Source organism: Adiantum capillus-veneris, chromosome 27 (assembly GCF_014529385.1).
Source record: "Adiantum capillus-veneris isolate H3 chromosome 27, ASM1452938v2, whole genome shotgun sequence".
Classification (NCBI taxonomy): domain Eukaryota; kingdom Viridiplantae; phylum Streptophyta; class Polypodiopsida; order Polypodiales; family Pteridaceae; genus Adiantum; species Adiantum capillus-veneris.
In genome coordinates, this window is record NC_140957.1 from 52,718,016 (window position 1) to 52,741,753 (window position 23,738).

At 40.1% G+C, this 23,738-nt stretch overlaps 1 protein-coding gene across 1 annotated transcript in view; it reads left to right on the plus strand.

Annotated features, from left to right (window-relative positions):
* Positions 1-18,781: 18,781 nt before the first annotated feature.
* Positions 18,782-23,738, plus strand: part of LOC147421984 (E3 ubiquitin ligase BIG BROTHER-related-like) — a 44,224-nt gene continuing 39,267 nt past the window's right edge. Inside the window, exons 1-2 of the mRNA XM_086502838.1 lie at positions 18,782-18,949; positions 19,345-19,553. Coding sequence (XP_086358964.1) covers positions 19,377-19,553 — 177 coding nt within the window. The 5' untranslated portion in view covers positions 18,782-18,949; positions 19,345-19,376. The remainder of the gene's footprint in view (positions 18,950-19,344; positions 19,554-23,738) is intronic.

A 23,738-nucleotide genomic window follows, 5' to 3' on the forward strand; every position in this document is an offset into this window, starting at 1 on the left:
AACTCTCTTCATATCACAGATTTTCAAATACCATGGATTATCAACATCCATCGTGTCAAATAGAGATCCTAGAATAACAAGTAACTTTTGGAAAGGTCTCTTTGAAAATCTAGGCACAAGATTGAATTTCTCTTCGGCCTATCACCCACAAACGGATGGCCAAAGTGAGATAGCCAATCTTATGATACTTGATCTACTAAAGACTTATGCGAAGTAGATCAATGCTCACACAATGGGAAAAGTACTTACCTCTTGTAGAGTATGCCTACAATAATACTACACATACTTCTAAGAGAAAAGTACCTTTTGAAATCATTGAGAAAGACCTAAAAGTCCCATGCTACTCAAAGTACATGGGAAGATCTTTGCTACTGATGAGTATAGCCGTGACCTACAAGAGTCTTTTCAAAAGATTAGGAGGCTATATCCATCTCTCAACAAAGGCAAAAAGCTTCTGCTGACAATCATAGAAGGGCCTTAACCTTCAAAGAAAATGATTGGGTCTTACTCAAGTTTCCCAAGGCTCGATTGAGGCAAACAACGGGCAAAAATCCTACAGGCCATCAAAAGTATTATGCTAAGCTAGCAAAAAGATACTATGGTCCTTTCCAAATCTTGAAGCCCATCAAAATGAAATGGCTTATCGACTCAAGTTGCTCAACCATTGGCTGATACACAATGCTTTTCATGTGAGCCTACTTAAGCCCTACAAAGGAGAGCCACCAAGTCAACCAATTATTGAAGACCCTCCCGAAGTTGAAGACCAAGAAGAGGTGCTACAACCCGAAGCTATCCTTGGGCATGAAGACAAGGTACTACGAAATGGTAAGATTATCGGACGGTATCTTATTAAGTTCAAAAATTATCCTTTTGAAGATGCTAGATGGATGCAAGGAATACAACTTAAGGATAGTATGAACCTTGTCAATGCTTACAACGCTACATTACAATAAGAAAATGTACAAATTTATTTTGAATGACCAATTTTTTTGTGTTATAAGACCTCGGGGGGTTCACCATTTAGTACCCCCCTATATAACGTGTGTTCGTGGGGTATTAAGAAAACCCATCTTTTAACATGTCTGAATGAATAAAATGACCCCTTATTTTAGGATTTTTTTTCCAAAATTGAATATAAAAACTCCTTATTTTAATGTATCTCTGTTAAATTGCCTAAATTTTTTGCATTTCAAACCCACCTTATACATTAACATGATTACATAGTGCACCCCCCGAGTATAAGACTAGATCTCTCTTTTTATGAGAGTAGTGGAAATTAGAGAAAGTACTTTTGTGGAATTACTTTATGAGCATAGCGGGTGCACTTAATTGATGGTAGCAACATAAACATAGCATTTAGTTAACTTGGCATGAAGAATACTTTTGCAAGAGAGAGAGTTTAGAGATAATGACAACAGTTAAGGACCGAATTTATGTGAAGTCGATGGTCCCCCCTCCATAGGCATTTGTATTATAGTTTCTTCTGAAGAGCGCGTGCGAGAGCGTGTGTGTGTGTGTGTAGCAATGGAGAAGAGAGGAGACACAGGTTTGGGTGGACTCCAAAACACAATAGTGTTAGGGTTATGACTCCTTATTATTTTATGTAGAATGAATGGTCAGTGTTAGTTCCCGATAGTCTCCGGCCGCCCAACACTTAGGCGCGGCACATTGGGCTTTACCACCCCAACAACCTCTCACTTAAAGGACAATGTGCCTTTAAGCTGGGGTCACAATGTATATATATATATACAATACAGGTAGACAATGACCATGATCATCTACCCAATGCCCATGAGTGCCCGATAATGTGCAAACTGCTCTGAAGGTAAGCCCTTTGTTAGAAGATCAGCAGGGTTTTCAGTGGTGTGAATCTTGGCAAGCTGCAATCGCTTGTCCTCAAGCACCTCACGAATGAAGTGATACTTCACATCCACATGCTTTGTCTTTGCATGAAACACTGGATTCTTTGCCAATTGTATAGCACTTTGGTTGTCACAATGTAGCACAGGCATCTCAACATTGATTCCCGAGTCTCCCACCAGCCGACCAAGCCATATAGCTTCCTTGCAAGCTTCTGAAGCTGCAACATATTCAACCTCTGTAGTAGACAAGGTAACACAATCTTGCAAACAAAATTGCCATGAAACTGCACCTCCAGTGAATTCAAAAACATATCCTGAAGTGGACCTTCTCTTGTCCAAGTCTCCTGCATAATTTGCATCCGTGTAACCAATTACACATGCTTCCTTTCTTCCAAAGCAAATGCACATGTCTTTTGTACCATTCAAATATCGCATAACCCCTTTCACTGCCTCCCAATGTTTCTGGCTTGGATTTGACATATATCTGCTAACAACTCCCACTGCAAAAACAATATCACGACATGTAGCAATCATAGCATACATCAAAATCCCAATTGCAGATGAATAAGGCACTTGTGCCATTTCAGCCTTTTCCTCTTCAAACTTAGGGCAATCATTTTTAGAAAGTTTCACATATGGAGGCAATGGAGTACTCAATGCCTTCCCCTTCTCCATATTGAAACGCTTGAGCACTTTAGCAATGTACTCATATTGAGACAAATAGACCAATTTCTTGCATCTGTCTCGCTTAATGCGCATGCCAAGGATATGGCTTGTTTCACATGTTTTTCATCTCAAAGTTTTCATGTAACGCTGACTTCAAGGCTGAAATCTCATCCCTACATTTCCCAGCAATTAACATATCATCCACATAAAGGACAATTAACATATCATCCACATAAAGGACCAAAATCAACAAACTACCATCGTTAGCTCGCTTAGTGTAGATGCAATGGTCCATATTGCTACTTTTGTAGCCTTGAGAGAGCATGAACGAGTAGAATTTACGATACCATTCATTGATGACTTCTCAAGGAAAGTGTGGGTATATCCTCTCAAGAAGAAGCATGAAGTTCTTTCAAAATTTCAGAATTTTGTGGCATTAGTGGAGAATCAGCCTGGCAAGAAAGAAAGTGCTTGAGGTCAGACAATGGTGATGAGTATGTCACTAAAGCCTTTCAGGATTTTTGTGATTCCAAAGGCATCAAAAGAGAACTGACTGCTCCATATAACCCTCCACAAAATGGTGTTGCTGAGAGGATGAACTGTACCATACAAGAGAAGTTATGTAGCATGTTGTCTAATGCAGAGTTGCCTAATGGATTTTGGGCGGAAGCGTTATCAATTGCTATCCATCTTATTAACAGATCTCCTAACAAGGCTTTAGATGAGAAGGTACCTGAAGAGCTTTGGTCTGGGAAGCCACCTTCTTGCAAGCATCTTAGAGTCTTTGACTATGAAGCGTTGATACCAGTTGAAGAGCGCGTGAGAGAGCGTGTGTGTGTGTATGTGTGCAACAATGGAGAAGAGAGGAGACACAGGTTTGGGTGGACTCCAAAACACAATAGTGTTAGGGTTATGAGTCCTTATTCTTTTATGTAGAATGAATGGTCAGTGTTAGTTCCCAATAGTCTCTGGCCGCCCAACACTTAGGTGCGGCACATTGGGCTTTACCACCCCAACATCTCCCATCAAGAGGGACTTGTTACAATATAATCTTTGTGTTCCTTGTGATCTAGGTGATGCAATGAAGATGGAAAGCTTCATGCATCAAGAGCATAACATAAACTTTGTGGAAAGCATTAACTATCCTAAGCCTCACTCCCAAGACCTCAAACACCTTTGAAGGTGGAGAGAGCTAGCAGGGAATGAGGGTAGGGAAGAGGAAGAAGAAACATTTCATAGGAGAAAAAATTAGTTCCTCACTTATCATCACTCTTCTTGCTAGCATACATAATAGCATAGTAATGAAGATGGAGAAGATGGCAAGCTTAAGCATTGAAGCATGGCTCTTGGTTGGATTTGCATTCCATAGCCAAGAGTGTTGGTGTAGGCTCTCAACCTCTCTACTTGCTTGGATAAGGAGAGGGAGCTCTTGCACTTTGCACAATACACAATGAGAGTGTGTGTGAGTGTGTGTGGGAGAGTATACCCCCCAAGCATGCCCCCTACTTGCTTTGGTCGACCCCCTCTTCTAGCACAAGCTTAAAGCTCATTGGACCTCTGCAAGCCTAGCCAATCACATGCAAGTTGCATACTAAGCAAGCATGCTAGCCTTGGGACAAGTGTCCCCCTTTCCCCTTTGAGAGAGAGGACATGATAAATGCAAAAAAAATTAATTAAATCTACTTAATTATCATTGGACCCCTTGGGAGGCCAACCAATAGGCTTTGGACATTCCTTGAGGGTAACCTAGCTAGGGGCTTCACATGTGTCCTACTTGCCTCTTGGGCAAGGGGTGCCCTTTGGGAGAGAGATTGGTCAAGCAACCACCCCCCCTTCTTGCATGGCTTGCCCCCTCCTTGTAGGGATATGGTTTGACTTTTGTGACACCTCAAGCCCCTCAACCTTGGGCCTAGTTCTCACCACAAGCACAGCCCTTAAGCCCCTCAAGCTTGGGCTGGGTTCCCACCTCAAGTACAACCCTAGCATCTCAAGCATGACAAGCACCTCAAGCATCTCAATCATCAAGCACTTCAAGCATCTTGGTCATTAGGCACGACAAGCACCTCAAGCTTGGGCCATGTTCCCACCTCAAGCACAGCCCTAGCTTACCTAAGGTCAAAGGACTTTTAACACTACTATTGGAGGTCTTTAATGAAGCTAACCCTAAGGTCTATAAAGCTCCATTGGTTAGCCTTGCTCTTTGATAGACCATCTCTCATTTGGACCCCTTTACCATTGGCCCCGTATTGAGATAGATCTGTAAGCACATGTCTATATTCTAACCCTTGTTCCTATTTATTCTTCCACATTAAATGATCAGTTTAATATGAGAAAATCATTTGGGATGGTTAGATATTAGATTTTATGACACTCTCTCATGCTATGTTATGTTGTGTTCTGTACTCTCTAATCTTGTCTACATCATCTTTCCCTTAGAATCTTTCACTATCAAGCCTATACTTTGTGTGTGTGTGTGTGTGTGTGTGTAGTTGGGTTCTAGGAGAGATTGTGAGAGGTTGACAAGTAAGTGTGTGAGCAAATTGGAATTGTGGAAGCAACCGTTCTCCCTTCTCCTCCCAACAGTGGTATCATAGCATCTAGTTCGAGGGAAGTTGGCAATCGAATCCAAATTTTAAAGAGCAATTTGTGAATCTGGAGCATCAAATTTACAAATCAAGGCTAATAGACCATTAATTGGCAAATCAATCAATTAATTTTGCTTATTGACGGATTGAGATTCGGTATGTGAAGTTTTAAAAGTCAATGTAGCATTAAATTTCATGGATTGTGAAGGTGGAATAGCGAGAATTGAAGAAGCGGTGATTGAAAACCCGCATCAAAGTGCTTTGAAGAAAATTTTAAAGGTTGAAATCTTGTGTAGGTAAAAGAATAACAAGAAGAAGCAGATCTGGAAGGAGTTATGAAGTCAAGTATCAATTTAGTGGAGATAAGAAGAGAAAAATAATTGAGAAGATGGCTTATAGGATTCTTGGAAGAGGAATGGAAAGTATTTGTGAGCTTGAGGTGCATCCGAAGCACTAAGCATATGACACGAAGGAAGCAAACTTGAGGGTCCGACAACGATGGTCGTGGGAAATGAGACTTGCATGCAAGACGCCCCCTCTGTCGACCATCACCAAACCGTACAGAAACGCTACCAGAGGGTCATCCCAGCATTGGGAACATCTTCCCCTTTCTGCTTGTGGCCCGAAAACCTACCTACAAGTCGCCAGCAGCCTCCCAACCGTATGCGCTGTCGTTGCTGCTCGTTGCCTGCAACCCTCAACCATTCTTTTTTCTCTTTTTCAGACCCTTATTGCATAAAGCCACCAATTGGCCGCCCATTAACCAATGGTCAACAATTCAAGGACCTATTCACCCCATAACCTTTTTGCCATCGCGCAGTAAATGCAAAAAATGACTTCGCTGTCATGCTCTTTATTTAGTTTTTCACTTTTTTAAACTCAAAATGTGGCCTTACTCGTCATCTACTGCATGCAAAACTATCTTGGCCACCCAATTCCAAGGGCCCACAAGTCATTGGCCACCCATTTTCAAGCTTTATTTCTAGCTTAAAAATCTCAAAAGGTATCCACTTTTTCTTGGCCGCACAATCTTAAACATTCTTGCCTACCCAACTTGACAAACCTTTAGTTGGCCACCAATTTTAACCACGTTTCCGAACACTCAAAGCGGAATTGGGTTGTCCATTTTGCATGCCTTGAATTAGATCTTTCGCGGCTTCAAAAGAAATAATTCACACATTAAAAAAAAAAAAACATTCAAGTATTCTAGAGCTCGTGATTGCCATGGTTTTCAAAACCCCAACATCAGTCAAACATTATCGAGCTTGTGCTAGCCATCACCAACTTACCCTATTCGACAACAAGGTTAATCAATTCAAATTTATTACCTTTTTTAGTTTTCGTGAAAATTTTGCAGAGATCTATAACCTTTGAGCACATTTTTGGAGCACAATTTAAACTCAACTCCCTTGCTAACGGGATGGTGCTTCTATCCATGATGCTACACAAGTTTCCACCATGGATACCAGATGAGGATACTTTATCCTTGGAAGTTGAGGTCGTCAAACAACTATAACAAAGTTCGATCAGTTAGTTATCTCGACTACCTTCAAAGTTGGACACAAAGTCAGCAAAGAGTCAACTTATGCATCAAAATCAAGGAAATTGCTTGTGTGCCATCACACAGTTCTCTTTCTGCCAACACATTCCATCATGGCGATAATAAAATTCTCTCAACATTTGTCATTAGCTTCATGATAGCACTCACTTTGTTGATATGGAATAAGTACTCTATTACTTCATATATTGTATATTGAACGAGGGACGATTTTCCTATATAGACTTGTACTACTAAATCTCCATAAATCAATGGAGTTTTCTCTATTTGTATGTTGCAAAAATGGCACTGAGAACAAAATGGAAGTATTATCTCAGCACATGTCTGTACTTGAAGCCATTTGGACTAGCTAACCATGAACATTCAAAACAAGTATCTTAAAAGTCTATGCCAACTTTTGGTAATGTATCTCTTCCCATCTTTTTCATCGATAATTGTTACTTCACTCTATACTTGTTACTTTAAAAGATGATACAACATATTTAATGATTCCTATATTCACAAATTTATGAGTTATTTTACCTCGGTGTATTCAACATACCTTTTAATTTGGACGACCTATCATTTCTCTCTCCATATCCTTGGAAGCTATCCAAGACAAGGGATAAGGCACCTAATCGTGGTGAGATTAATAACATTCCATGTCAAAGTGTGTGTCTGTGAATATGTTTTGGAAGTCTCTCTCCCTTCTATCTTTTTAGAACAAAATTTTATTTTCACTCTTGATATTATTCATTAGTTATAGTATTTTTTTGTGACAGTTATAGTTTATCCTTGATAACTGAATTAGATGTTTTTCAATCTTGATGCTACTAATCAAGGCACAAAGGCCACTTTTAGTTCTAATTTTGACAGATCACAAAGGCAATTGCTCTTTAGTACAATTTCTATCAAGAATTGTGAGCTCCAAACTCGGATAAGTGTTCAGTTTATAATGGTTTGCACTATCTATGAAAAGGATGAATGCCAAGTTATTGAGTTTCTAGAAAAAAGGCATCATTATTTATTTACTACTAGTATGCTAACTCAATATCTAGATAGAAACATATTTGTATCATGAAACACACCAATTGCTCGATAATAGCCTTTAAATATTTGATTGAGAAATGCAATTCAACAAAGTCGATAGGGTATTATACCCTACACTTACTTACATTGCAACATTGGGCTTACCAGCCTATGAGGTACCAAATTTCTGGTGAAGTTTTCTTTTTAGATATTCATACTTGTGGCCACTCTATGTGCCACTTTCTATGTATTTTAATGCAGGATATGCTAGGCAAGAGGAATATTAAGATTTTGTCCATTCTACATCATGAACTTAGCTCATATTTGGATAGTCACTATGTTTTGGATCATGGTGTAATGCCCAAGCGTATTTAAACAGGATACCTAACCTTGTAATGTACTTTAATACTTTATTGCCTTCACAGTGGCACATTCACAATTCATTTCACATTAGTCTATGACAACCCTTTTGAGGACCCCTACCTACACATCATATATATGAGGATACATACCCACTTGTAGATCAAGAAGAGAAACTCATCTGTGACCAAATAGTTGATCATGAGACCACCACTACATGCACTACCTGAATTTTTTTTCCAAACTTCCTAGATACTCTCCACACATTTCATCACTCATGGTCCAGTTGATTCTCTATTGAGCAACTGAGGACAGATGCTATCCCTGGACGGATGTTACGAGATTGGGCACCCTCTTGTTGTATGTGGTTAGCTACAATTGAAATAGTTGGCATGTAATGGGTAATTATTGTGCTATCTTTCTATTTTCACTAACAGTGAGTTGATGCTGTGTAGATTTGAATTTTGGGAGTTGAGGAGAAAGCATTGGCAATAGATTATTCTCGGCCATTTTTATTTGCATAGTGTTATAGTTTATTTCTCCAATAAGCCACTATGGCTCGCTTGTAAATAATTAGTGAGAACTCACTCTTAAGAGGGTCATGCAATAAGTGGTAGCCGCCACACAAAGACTAAAGTGGAACTAAGTGTAAAGAGGGGCCTCCAATTTTTGGCACCAATAAGTAATACAAATACTAAATACCAAACTCCACAAGAGGTCCTGTGGAGTTTGGGGCTACACATACACACACACACACACACACACACACACACACACACACACACACACAAAGTATAAACTTGATAGTGAAAGATTGTAAGGGGAAGATGATGTAGACAAGATTAGAGAGTACACAACATAGCATGAGACAGAGAGAGAGAGAGAGAGAGAGAGAGAGAGAGAGAGAGAGAAAACTTGCAAATCAATGGCCTAAAGATTGTAGCCCCAAACTCCACGGCACCTCTTGTGGAATTTGGTATTTAATATATTTTATTGCTTGTTGGTGCCAAAAGTTTGTTACCATATACATGTGGTAGTGATGTGTATGAACACACTAGGACCACCGGGGCATTTTTTCCCTCTTTAGGAGGTTTTTCCCCCCGAGCATTGTATATACGCCCATCACTCTAGGGCTATCCATCTTTCCATTGTATACTAAGTAACACACTCTCTATTGTGTGCCTTGAGCTTCCTTCGTCTTCTCCAAGCTGTGTGCGTTTCTGTGCAACCCTAATTCCAACAATTGGTATCAGAGCAGGTTGCGTCCTCCCGGGCTTAGTCACCAGCTGCTCCAGCACACGCCTGGTCACTTTCGCCAATTACAATGAGGTTTGGCGAGCGTTCATAGGTCAAAAAATATTTTGGGTGGACTTGTAGAGCTGAGTCTACTTAGATTTTTGATTCGGGCTCATTTCGGCCTCCGTTTCCACTACAGGCAGGTCTGCACAGGCAATTTCATCATTTTTGTGCAGAATTTCTGTCAGTGTTGTTTTCTATATAACAGGTGCCTTACACTCTTCTACGGTTTGTGCTATATAGCATGTGTTGTTCTCACTCCGTTTCTCCTATTTTCGGGTAGTTTTCACATCAGGTGCAACATTTACCATGGCTAACAACAACACAGATGTCTTCAAGATGTTTGCTGCTGAGGACAAGTTGGATTGGGACAATTACCCTATGTGGGCTTATATGATGCAACACGTTCTTGTGTCAAAGGGCGTCTAGAATATTGTGCAGGGCATTGATGTACATCCTGGTTCTGAGGATGTAGGCGATGTTGAGGATGTTGCAGGTCTTGCTGCAAGGATTGCTGCTTTTAGAGCTGTTTAGCCTAAGGCAAAACAAGCTCGTTGGGATGTAAAGGATGCGCAAGCTCATGCATTGATTACATTGTCTGTGAAGCACACCATTGTTCCTCACATCCATTCAGCAAAATCTGCAAAACAGACTTGGGATATTTTGGCTGGTCTTTATGAAAGCCGCAATGAGGCTAAAATTGCTTTGCTACGTAAAGAGATGGAGTCGAAGATTATGCATGAGAAAGATGATATGGACACTTTCCTTTCCTTGTGCAGACTGTTCTTGATGCCTTACCAGATTCATACCATACTTTTGCTAGTACTTGGAGACTGATGACCCAAGGAAATCCTGAAGTTGCCAAGTTTGATACATTATGCACATTGCTGTTGCAAGAGTCACTTTCCAGAAAAAACATGACTAGGCAGCGTGCAGTTGAGCAGGCTTTTATTGCTTCTCAAAGAAAGGGTGGTAACAGCAATGCGGCCACTTCTTATGGTTTCGTTGCGAGTGGCAAAACTTCTGTTCCTAATGCTTCTGCTGGTAGCAATTCGTTTGGAAATTTTGGTTATAAGGGCAAAAAGAAAATGCATTGCCATTATTGTAAAGCTAATGATCACTTGATCAAGTCGTGTCCTAAGTTGAAGGCCAAAGAGGCTAAGAAGAAAGAAGCTGGTTCCACTACAAATGCAGCCATTGTTGAGTCTTCTGTGAAAGGAGATTGTGTTGCTGATGTTGATGCAGAATGGGCTTTTAGTGCAAAGTGCACTTACAATCCTGCTGTCCATGATGCATGCATGTCAGTTGCTGCAGATTCACATGTGTGGTATTTCAACAGTGGTGCTACTAAGCACATTACTTCACATCGTGAATTGTTCACCTCTCTCGAGTCTGCCCCTCATGGGAATTCAGTCACTTGTGCGAACAATGCCTCTTATCCGGTACAGGGAGTTGGAAAGATTATGCTTGTTGATGCACTTTATGTACCTGGGATCAAGAAGAATCTCTTGTCTGTATCCGCACTTGCTAGACTTGGACTTGTAGTCAAAGTTGGGGATGATAGATGTACATTTCATGATCTTAGTTTTGGTGATGAAATTGTTGCATCTGGCCTTTTGTGCCGTGGGTTGTATAAGCTCACTTGCATGACAAGTGTGGATAAAATTTTGCAAATGCTCTTGCAGATTCAAGGGCTATTTCAGATGCAAAACTCTGGCATGCACGTTTTGGTCATCTGAATTTTGCCAATTTGCTGCGTTTGCAAAAATCTGATATGGTTGCTTCTTTGCCGCCTCTTGAAGCACCTGTCAAACATGTTTGTGAAGGCTGTATTTTGGGTAAGATGCAGCATTCTAAGTTTCCAAAGGATGGTTCAGTTCGGGCCACACGCAGGTTGCAGCTTGTGCACAGTGATGTTTGTGTGCCCATGCAAACTCCGTCCTTGGGCAATTACATGTACTTAGTGACTTTCATTAATGATTACTCCAGGCATGCATGGGTATTTCCGCTTAAAGCGAAGTCTGAAGTTTTTATGTGCTTCAAACAATTTTTGCTATGGCTGAAAATGTCTCGAAATGTACTATGGGCACCCTCCGTTCCGATCGAGGGGGGGAGTATATGTCTCATGAGTTCAATGCATTTCTGGCTAGTCGTGGGATAAAACACCAATGTACAGTGCCTTATACACCTCAGCAAAATGGTGTTGTTGAGAGGAAAAACAGGTCACTTACGAAAATGGCACGATGTATGGTCAAAAGTCAAGCTTTGCCGCATTCTTTTTGGCTTGAGGCTATCATGTGTGCCACTTATGTACTAAACATGTGTCCTATGAAAGCTTTGCAGTCTATTACTCCATATGAAGCATGGCATGATAGAAAGCCTTCTATTGAGCACATGTGTGTTTTTGGCTATTTGGCATATGCTTTGATGCCACAAACACAATGCAGAAAATTGGATGATAAGGCTGTCAAATGTATTTTTATTGGTTATAGTGCTGAAAGCAAAGGTTACAAGTTGTATCATCCGCAAAAAAAAACGTAATCTGGTTTCACGGGATGTAGTGTTTGTGGAAGATTCTGTTCAGCTCTTGCTATCATGTACTAGAGACAGTAATGTAAGCTCACAGGACATTTATGACACTTTGTTGCCTCTTTTCCGTGGTGGAAATACGAATGTAAGTTCCAATGAGGCAAATGTACAGCCTATGGGGGTTTCTAAAAATGTTACAGATTAGCCTATTACTGATGCAGATGTACATGATGTACTTGATGACGAAAGGGCTGAAAATGAGCAGGCTAGAGGTATGCCAAAATGGCTGGTGCACAGCTTGCATAAATTGGATGCACCTTTGTCTAGTCGTACTCGTTCAGGCACGAAGTGGGTTTACAAGTTGAAGCGCAAGTCGGATGGTGAGATCGATCGCCATAAAGCTCGACTTGTTGCAAAGGGTTATGCACAGCAAAAAGGCATAGATTATGAAGAGACTTTTGCTCCCACTTGTCATATGACTACTGTGCATTTTCTATGTGCATTGGCAGCTCATTTTGGTTGGGATGTACATCAATCAGACATTGTTACTGCTTTCTTGAATGGTGATATATTTGATGAAGTTTATGTAACGCAGCCTCGCGGTTTTGTCACCCTGTTTTTCATGCTCGCACAAAGCACATTGAGGTGCATTACCACTATGTTAGGGAGAGGCTCTCAGCAGGAGAGATCAGCTTGGCTTATGTGCCAACACAGGACAACCTTGCAGATCTTTTCACAAAGGCATTATCTCGTGAGAAGCTTGAAGCTTTCCGCAAAACTTTGGGCTTACTCCCGTTTGTGGACCGATCATGTCCTCAGGGCATGGCACTTCCCTTTACTCATGTGCCAGCTCTCGTTCATCGCATCACTCCAAGGGGGATTTGTTACCATATACATGTGGTAGTGATGTGTGTGAACACACTAGGACCGCCGGGGCATTTTTTCCCTCTTTAGGGGGTTTTTCCCCCCGAACATTGTATATACACCCATCACTCTAGGGCTATTCATCTTTCCATTGCACACTATGTAACACACTCTCTATTGTGTGTGTTGAGCTTCCTTCGTCTTCTCCAAGCTGTGTGCATTTCTCTGCAACCCTAATTCCAACAAAGTTGGAGGCCCCTATTTACACTTAGTTCCACTTTACCACGTATTGCATAACCTTGTTAAGGGTGAGTTCTCACTAATTATTTGCAAGCGAGCCATAATGGCTTATTGGATAAATAAACTATAACACTACGCAAATGAAAATGGCCGAGAATAATCTATTGCCAACGCCTTCTCCTCAACTCCCAGAATTCCAATCTACATAGCATCAACTCACTGTTAGTAAAAATAAAAAAACAGCACAATAATTAATGATCACATGCCAACTATGCCAATTGTAGTTAACCACATACAATAGGGGGTGCCCAATATTGTAACATAAAGCAAACTAACTATGACAACTAACTCCAAAAATACATTTTAATGGTTCTCAATCAATGAGCACGAGGGAGAGAAATAGAGTGTATGTGTGTCTATGGGCACTTGTGTGTGTGTGTGTGTGTGTGTGTGTGTGTGTGTGTGTGTGTGTGTGAGAGAGAGAGAGAGAGAGAGAGAGAGAGAGAGAGAGAGAGAGAGTTTCAAATCTCCCTCTCTCTACAAACTCTTGACCCTGATTTGCACCAACCAGGTTTTAAATCTTAAAAATCAAGGGTTACAATTACTTGCGGGTGGCATCAATGGCCTCCTTTGAATGTTTCAAGCTCCCTCAAGAATTTGAAGCTACCTATTTAAGTATCTATGCATACTTGTAGAGAGTGCTATTCCTATAATACCCTCTACATAGATAATTTTTCTAGTCTTGCTAAGCATAGCCTAAGCTTCCAATATTCATGAAATTGCTCTCTTTCAACAATGTTGATCGGGCTTTGTGAGTGCAAGAGTTGCCTCATTGATCACCATTCTCAATTAACTCCCTTCTTGTGCATTGCATTATCCTTACATTAGAGAGGATTTTGAGTTTATCATTGCAATAAAGTGCAAGTCCCACCATCCTTAAGAGTATGAGAAATTGCTTAACAATTATGTGTAAGGTATGGGCTGAATTTTATACACTGGCAAGCTATCTATGAATGTTACATTTTTTGTGTATTATTACTTTAGCTTCAATCGTTTGTTAGGCTTCTTCTATTCACAATGTTTTTTAACATTTCAACACTTATATCTCATCCAACATGTCACACAAGGCAATTGTGTCCTCTAACCAAAGCAAGCACAACATGAAGAAGTTCATTCCAACCCAAAGATGCACAATTTCTACTCCAAAAGATCTCCATGGAAGTAGCAAACAAATATCTTCTTGCAAATAATTCACTTATGGAGTGTTGTCCCATGAGCCTCAAGAAGCTTAGTCAGCTCCACTTGCCCCAAAAAAGTGCAAGAGAGTAGCAAGGAGTTGAGCTAAAGATGACATGGCTGCTACCATTCAAGATGTTATGGGATGTCAATTGTGGGGCTTGTCGGCAATGGGGATGAGCCAATCCTCATTGTTGGCAGCTTGGGTGGAAGGTAGAACTACTACAAAGCAGCATGGCATGGCAACAATACTAACAACATATAAGGAGGAAGTCCTCGTTCCATGTTGTTTTCAAAAGCAAGAGGTTGGCCCCTCGGTGGGTCACTTAATGTGTATCATATCACGTGAGTTAATCAGAGAGGATTATTAACTATCCAGAATGTATACTTTTATGTATACGTTAGAGGGGGGTGGGTTTTCTTAATAGGCCCGTAGTGTAACTATAGTATGTATATTGAGGTATTATTTATAACCTCTTGAACGCATGTGATATAGGGAGATTTTGATTAGTGACCACCCCAGGGGCCGGCCATGGTGCAACTACTCAAGAGTTTGCTTTGAAGGTGGCCGAGATATGTCAAACTCGTCCAAATCCTTTCACAGATGGGATCCCTGGTTGAATTTGGGTCAACAATTTTTAAAAGCACCAACCTAATGTTGTAGAGGACCGGGATCACTCTAGGGCAATCAACTTAAGACTTTATGTAGTAAAGAGTCTTCATGACAACTTGGAGGACAATGTACAACAAATACAAATATGATCCTAGCAACAATGTAATGCAAAGTAAACAGGATGTCAAGGTTCTAGAGATGGGCCAAGAAGGGAACCATATATGTATACGGTCTCACACTTGATTCAAGAGAACACATGACTATATTAAGTTGTGTGAATGATGAAGGTAAATCTTTGTCAACATACTACATCTTCAAGGGTAAGAGAGCAATGCAAAACTACTTGAACCAATGCAAAGAAGATGTAACAATGTCAATGCAAGGCAACACTTGGATGAACATGTAGTTACTTTCAACATGGCTAGAGCACTTTTAAGCATGTTTTGGAAATGGAGTGTCACCAGAGCATTGCCACTTGCGTCTCTTGGATGGCCATGGTAGTCACACATCCATTGAGCTTGTAGAGAAGGCACATTCTTGGGGCATAGACATAGTGACACTTCCACCTCATAGCTCACATCGTCTTTAGCTATTAGATGTCTCCATTTTCAAGCCATTCAAAAAAACACTTCAAGAAGGAGAGAGCTCTATGGCGTCTTTACAAGTGCTATAACCAAGTTAGATTTAGTAGGCATAACATCTAGATAGCCAAGTCTTGGAAACTCCACTTGCCCAAGACTTTGAGGAAGAAGCTATACATACCCTCCCTAATCTCGTGGGCACATCAATGGAATCCCTTCACCAACAACAAACTAAGGAGCAATTTAGAGTTCCTTGAGAAGAAGTAAGCTTGTACAAAGCTCTTGGGAGAGCCGTTCTAGATTACACAAACTCTCTTATCATCACATCATAGTAGTACATTGAAACTATGAAGTAGAATCAAAAGAATAGCTTCTATTGAGGTAGCAAAGGAGGAGAAAAAGCTACAAAAGAAGTTGCAAATTGCAGTTGAGGAAAAGAAGTGTCAATGAGAACGGGCAAGCGGATTGAGTGGCATGAAAGGAGTGGGAGATACAACATGTTTAGTTAGGAGAAGCATCTTTGTGCTGTATTGTATGAGGGGCAACATTATCAACTCTTAATAAATCAACTTGGCCCATTGCACATGTTTATTAACATGCAAACCATAGCTAGAGCGAGACGAATGCAAAAGTTGAATGAGTCAAGGGCATTGAGAACATGCTTTGTTTGCTAACGTTTTTGGAGTTTGAGATTCTTTTTTTGTAAAACACACCTTTTCCCTCATTTAAGTATGCATGAAGTCATTTTTTGTTCCGATTCATGGAAGTAGCATTTTTTCCCAATCAATTTGTTTTGCATCTTGCTCCATTTGAAATCAATCATGTGAGTTTTTGCAAGCAGCATAGGCATTCACAAATTAAGTTCTTTGCTATTCGATTTTCCATCCCATAGCGAGAGAGGTATTTTGATGCAATCATATTAGTATTTTAATGCAACAAGAACATGATTTAATTTTTGTCAATCTCTTGCACATCACAATTGGTTCTTGTTGGTCTTTTGAACAATATATTATGTATTTAATTTTTGTCAATCTCTTGCACATCACAATTGGTTCTTGTTGGTCTTTTGAACAATATATTTTGTATGTATCAATATATTATGTATGTATCAATATCATGCATTTGTGGTGTTGCCCATATCACAAGAGAGTGCTCCATTATGGCCTTTTCACTCCATCAAACACAAACATCAATGGTCGAGCCTTATAGGATAATGTGAAAGACTCCGAGGTTGATTTTAAACTCTGCCCATAGAGATTTGATGAGATCTGAGCCCTTGGGTTTGAAAGAATAGTGGCTGAACAGGATGGTGACCCATGTGAAATTTTTCCATCATTTGTGTTTCTCCAAGGAGAATCCTTCCAAGTGTCTGAATAGGAGGGCGGCCGACTCCTGAGTGGAGTGGTTGATAGCTCTAATTATCGGTTGTTTGTCAATCCAAGTAGAAATATTCCTCATGCTAAGCCCCCCTTTTTCTTTAAGAAGACAACAAGTGTCCCAATTGACCTAAATACCGACTTTTTGAAAGGGTTCCCTAACCAAAAGAATCTTCTACAATACCTGTTGATTTCTTATAGGTGGGAAATCTGATATCGGTGGTCTTCAATTGGAGAGGAAGAAGAGGATATAGGACGTAACGAAATGGTTGATCACCATGACTCTGCTAACTAGGGAGAGTTGGAACCCTTTCCATATGTGCAACTTTTCTTTAAAGCGGCCAAGGACTCAGTCCTATCTCTGTTTCATGGATACATTGAAGCGAAAGAGCTCCCCAACAGCTTGAATATTTTCCCTTCTTTAATAAACATTAATCCCTACTGGGATATCGATTCAGGGAGACTTAGTGGTTCTATAGGACTTGATTCTAGTTTTGCTGTGGTTTATCCTTGAGGTTGAGGCTGTACACAGAAGGTCTACATGGCCCTCCAAAACTACCTTAGAGTGATTTCTTCGCTGGCCAGCAGGGCATTCATGTTGTCTACAAACTAAGAAAGGCATTGTTGGCTTCTCTACTCTAGTAGGGGAACCCCTTTTATCAATCCTTGCTCCATTTTTCCTTTGATGAGATCGTTAAGTGCATCAACTCCTACTGCGAATAGAAGGGGGGCTAAGGGGCAGCCTTGCCTTACAAACTTGTTTACCTCAATGTACCTTGAGAGGACTCCATTGAGGGAAATTCTTGCTCTAGCATTGCCAAAGAGTGTGGCTACAAACATTAGCAAGTTTGGGGAAAATCCCATTCTTTCTAAGCTTTGCAAGATAAAGGACCACTCAAGGAGATCATACGTTTTATCAAAATTGCTATTGACAAATACATAATTGAGTCCTATTTCTTTAGCGTGTTCTATGCCTTTCCAGAGAGCTATGACAACTTCCAAAATTCTTGTGCCCTTGATGAATCCCTTATGGGATGGAGGGATGCCACACAAAGTCATGAGGGTTGAGGTGATAGGCACCAGGGGAGTGGGGGGGAAGTGACATTTGTCCTCTCCCCCTCCCGAAGGGATTAGGGTTTACAGAGTGGGTGCCATAGCTTGACATCACCCACCCCCCTGCAAGGAACTCTTTTTTCATCGGACTCTCGCTAACCTTAGATTTTGCCAATGTCCTCGTTTTCTTATGGGAAAATTACCAAAATACCCCTCTAATTTGTGGAAATTCCCAAAATACCCTTGTATCTATTTTGGATGGATTCTTCAAGATTTTCTAATCTTTATTCTTTTTTGACAATTGAGATCCATTCTTGTGTGCTTAGCATGTAATTTGTCACAAATTTTCTGACAAAAAAGGCAATTATATCTAAAAATAATGAAGCAATTCATCTCCAAAGCCTACATAACCAACTCAAATTCTAGTTTTAGCATCTTGTATTGATAGACAATAAAGTCTTCTTATGAAAAGCTACAAATTTTTTTAATCTTTAGAGATATTTAATCTCATAACCAAGGGTATTTTGGGAATTTATGAACAAGCCTACACTAACGCGCAGACGGTGGCACTGCCTGTTGAGAGAGAGAGAGAGAGAGAGAGAGAGAGAGAGAGAGAGAGAGATCTCTTGACTGCTTTGGCAATGCAGATGAGAGAGAGAGATAGAAAGAAAGATACGCTATTTTCATTAGTAAGCCTAAAAAGCCTAAAAGAATGCCTAAAAAATGTGTACACAATTTGGTAGGCACCATGCCTATATCACTACCTGCAAGCAAGCAGTGCCAACAAGTACTGGGGGTATTTTGGGAATTTTTGAAATTTGAGGGGTACTTTTGGGAATTTCCACAAATTAGAGGCCCGCCTTCGTCTCGACCTAGTTACCTTTCTCAAATCTCGTCACTTTGAACTTTGAAGTTTATATTCACGGTGGACCACTGCACGTTCGAAATTGAAGTGGCCGTTTCAAGTTTTCCAGCGTTTGTTGTGACGAGCTAATAATGATTCAGGCCCAGATGATACATTTTACATTCCCTGCTCTTCCTTCTTGGCCCTTACCGTCCTCTTCTCCTACTCCATCTCGATCATCCACAAATCGACAATTGTGACCGTCGCACGCGCAGCAGGTACCCCTCTCGTTTTTTCACTCCATTGCATGATTTCATGTATTATTTTGGCTTGCTGAGAGTAGTATTCATGTCAGAAGATCACCAATTTTCTTCTTTGGGCGATCATTTCCTCTGCGTGCGCTTACTCACACATACCTCATTCTCATCGCACATCTGGCTTACTCATAATGTACCAGCTGGGTGTTGAAGTTCACCCCTTCCATTTTTAGGATCCTTAGCTGAAAGGATGCAGAATGTTTTTTTGCAGTGAAAAACCCATATTGGTTAAGCGATTCCTTATCCTGAGGCTTGAACTTGTTACATACCCACTGGCCATTTACGAGCTTATACAAGGAAACTTTGTTTGGAAACTGATGTGTTGTCTTGTGGTGGTGAATTGCTCCCATTTTAAGGGTTATGCAGAGAAAATAAGCATTTTGAAGCCATGGAGAGGTCTTCGGCTAATGCAGATGAGCTTTCCGAAGAAGTTTTAGTGAATGACGTTCTTGAAGCTATTTCAGCAGATAGTTCTGCCTCGCAAATGACCTCAAATAAGCAGCCTTTTACAAGTCTGAGTCAGGTTGATGCCGATCTTGCCCTAGCTCGAGCACTTCAACAGCAGGTACACCTTTGAACACCTCTTTTTTGACATTTTAGAGTTCTCTTGTAGTAACCTGCCTGGGTTCCCATGGAACATCCAATTTCTCACGTTATTCGCGAATGGCTGTGTGCGTCCGGTACCTTTTTGCCATTTTGCAATGCCCAATCCATGTATCTGTTCATTAAGTTTTCCAGATGCATTTGCAGACCAGGATTATTTGATAGCCACAGGGGTAGAGTATGGGTCTCTTCAAAGGTAAGGGCAAGGATAAGTTGATAATGTAAATATCTGCTGAAGCCCTCATAGGACAGAGGTAGCTGACACCTTGCAATTACCATATAGCATAGCTGATACCTATGCCTCAGCCTATACCAGTTCCAAAGGCTCATCGATCTAAGTTGATTGATTTGCAATCCGCTTGTCATGTGAAGAAGCTTAATGGTTCTCATAGCTGATACCTATGCCTCAGCCTATATCAGTTCCAGAGGCTCATCGATCTAAGTTGATTGATTTGCAATCCGCTTGTCATGTGAAGAAGCTTCTCATTCAAAATGGTTCTCTCTTGTCAGCAATATTGCTGCAAATTCAGCCAATAATTAAAACTCATATACCTGAATTTCAATGATGAGCATTGACAAATCAATTTCCTACACTACATGTCTTCAACCAAAACTGATGAAGGCTCACTCTTTAAGGGGAAACTAATGTAAGCCCCAACAATATAACTATGAATCCAATGTAAAGGAGTATGAGAGAACAAATTGGACAAAATTTTTTGGCAAGAAAAACAACACAATTGGTGCCCATAGGGATACCAATTGTTTGCTTGAAAAGAGCCTCATTCAAGATTATATATAAATTCTCCAAAAGAAAATCAATCCAAGATATGATGTCAATGTCAATCTTGGTGAATCTCTTTCTCCCTTAGTCTGTGTCTACATTCTTACTGTTTTTATCTATAAAAATTCAGAGTTCAAGGATGTCTTTTCTAATAGCATTGCCTTATACCTATCGTTCTTAAACTTGCAAGCGAAATTTTTGAGATAAGAGATGTGACTCTGGATTTAAGGTCCTCCAAATTCAGCTTCGTATATAGCATTGTAAAGTCAAAAGTTTGGAGACATAAAGGAGATGATTTCTCATCAATGCTTCTTGAAGAGTGCAAAAACTTTATAACCCGAATTATATTTACATGATAATTTAAAATCCAATTTGAGTCAGTAGGTATGTCAAGTTCCTCTAGAAGATTCTTCTAAAGTTCAGATGACTTTGAAACAATAACCAAGCCATTTGGAGAAAGAAGCAGCTATAAATCTAAGTTTGATAGGATTTTTGTGGCACTTCCAAACGGTATAAAGAAATGGTAATTTAGGGTGCGCTTGAAATCAAAAGACTTACAAAAGTTTTGATGTTTTAATATAACCTCGTGGGTCGAAAGATCACAACCATTAGAAGTTGGGGAGTTTATGTCACATAACAAGCATTCTAAACAGAACTTTCTGTATGTAAGAACAAAGTCATTAGAGCACTTATCTTCGTAAAAGATTACATACAAAATCACGATGAAATTTCCTAAGAGCAGATGATTAGAAGATAATCTATTTCTTCCTGAAGAAATGATCCTAGAGCAAGATACTAATTTCAAAAAAGTTTTCTTGAGGACTACATACTTCCAATGTGAAAAAACACCTTGAACTCTTAAAGACTCCTCAAACTTTACTACGAAACTAGAAATTCCTTTCTCTACGTCTTTGAGAAGCCTAAGAGTCATAGGAGGAAGAGAGTCTATATTTAGTACCTCTGAGGCCTTTTAGGGAATCAGAAAAAAGAATAGAACAATATGCAGTAACTACATGACCCAAAGCTCCATTCACGCAAGAAGAAAAGGCAGCTTTACTACAAGGACAACAAATATCAGAGATTGCTAGCTTCTCTTGGGCTTTGAGATTACATCCGATGTCACTGTAGTTCAAAGCTTTCGGTCTTAAAGTTTTTACATGTTTGAAAGCTATAATGAGATAGTTTCATACATTTCTCACACAGGAGGAAGAGCACCTCAAAATAGAGCTTATTCCAATCTTATTTAAATTAGGGGAGGTAAAGATAGCTATCAACAAATCTTTCTTCCCAACCAAGGGATTCTTAAGACTAAGACACTTCGACCTTAAAAATTTATCTTATAGTACTCGTAGTTAAGTACTATGAGACTTTATTAATTCTAAATCTTCATGAGAGTAGTTCTCAAGGGTATACAAGAGCTTAAAGAAATTGCTTATATTATACCTCTCAAACACTTCATAGGAAAAAGAAGCCAACTCCATGACTTTACATAGGTGAATGAATCTCTGTTTGTAATCCTTGTATGCAAAACTCTATGGTTTGAAGTGCTAGTACTCTCAATCCTAGAGTTTAAGGCCCTAGGAAAATATTGCACTTGAAATAGTGCTATGAAAGATTGGATTGATTCGAGCGATAGAGGTGGCTCTGAACAAGAACCTATAGGAATCCAAGCTATTTTAGACTAAATTGAAGAAAGAACTAACTCGAGATTGGGATGTCTTTGCCAAAGCATAGGTTCTTAGATGATCTTTTTTTCGTGCCATTTCTTCTTTTCAAGATTTTAGTTACTTGGATTCGAGTTTTGTAGGTAGAGGAATTAAGGATTTTGTGAACTTCTTTGTGTCATGTGGTCCATAAATAGTGATTGTTGTGCCTTTTTAGATGCTGAGAAAGGATACTCATTCAAAAAATCATGAAAAACATTTGTTCAGTTTTGCATCGTAACAAGTTTATTTTCAATGTTTCTTCCTACGTGTCACAAAAAATTACGGAAGCGTAAATTGACTTTTTAATTGCACTTCAAATAAGAGAGAGAGAGAGAGAGAGAGAGAGAGAGAGAGAGAGAGCAAGCATTGGGGACCAGAAGATCGGTTGGTCCCCCCCCATAAAGAGAATATCTTTATTACTAAGGGAGAATCTTTACAAGCACAGGAACGGGGCAAAAGCCCGTCCTCTATTCTTTCTTGGTTCCTTTCCTGCTTTTGACTGAGAGAGTGAGAATAATACTCTGTGACTACTGAGAGGATTTCCCCTCTGCTGTGAGATTTTGGGAAGCTCTCGTAAGCGAGAGTCTATCTTCCACAAAACTCCACGGAAGCTCTAAAAAATAAGAGTCTACCTTTCGCTAACTGTGTCCTTTATGCATAATCATTCATCAAGGGAGAAACTCGCAAAATGCACGCACACATGCTTGCTGTAATTTTCTGCACATAATCTGAAAATGTTACCTGAGCACGTTCCAATGCCGAAATAGAGACTTTTTTGCGATGGAATCGCACCAAACTTGGTATACGCGTAGTGTAGGTAGAGAAGAACTAGTTTCTATGAGTATTTTACTGAAATTCACCCTAATAGAGGTGATTAGGGGTTGAAAACAGAGAATTTACAGCTACTAGGCGTGAGAGAAAGAGAGTTTCCTTCTACTTTTTGCGATGAATCTTTCCCCACAGCAGCCTATGATCAAGAGAAACCTTGTTCTAGGTGATGGGAGTCCCAGGACTCCACATACACCACAAGGGCTGATTCTCAATCTTCAATGGAGAGCTTTGGTGCGTAGAGCACGCTCACTTTAGGGGGGTAGGTACACTGCCAACCTGAGAAGAGGGGGAGGGGGTGCTCTTATAAAGTCAACAAGAAGAGGGGACGCTAGAGGATGAGGAGGGTGAGAGTGAGAGTGAGAGTCACTTTGCATTGGTAAGTGTGTCAAGTGGCACACTTACTTAATAACTTAAAAACCATTCAACTTTCACATTTAAAAGTTCCTAGACTATTATTGAAATATTCAAATTAACTCACAACTCCGCACATGGATGCTACTAATGAAAACGTTAATTGCTCCCCAGCACAATGCCGTACCTGCACTGCTCTGGCATTACCTGTTTGCACTTGTCCGGCCATTTGGTTTGGCACAAACAATTTAAATTAGTTTAATTGACTTATCTCCTTTGGCTTTAGAAATAATCCAAGCCTTAGAATTACTGTTCTAAGGACCCCATCTTATTCTTGTGCTTGCACTGACGCGCATAATTTTCTAAGCCTGGAATTTGAGGCTTCTGTCTACCCCTTTATTGAAGACCCGATTTCCCAATCACTAGGGCTTGAGGGTATTTTCTGCTAGGGTCTCCTTGAGGTGCTCTGGCCCAAGTT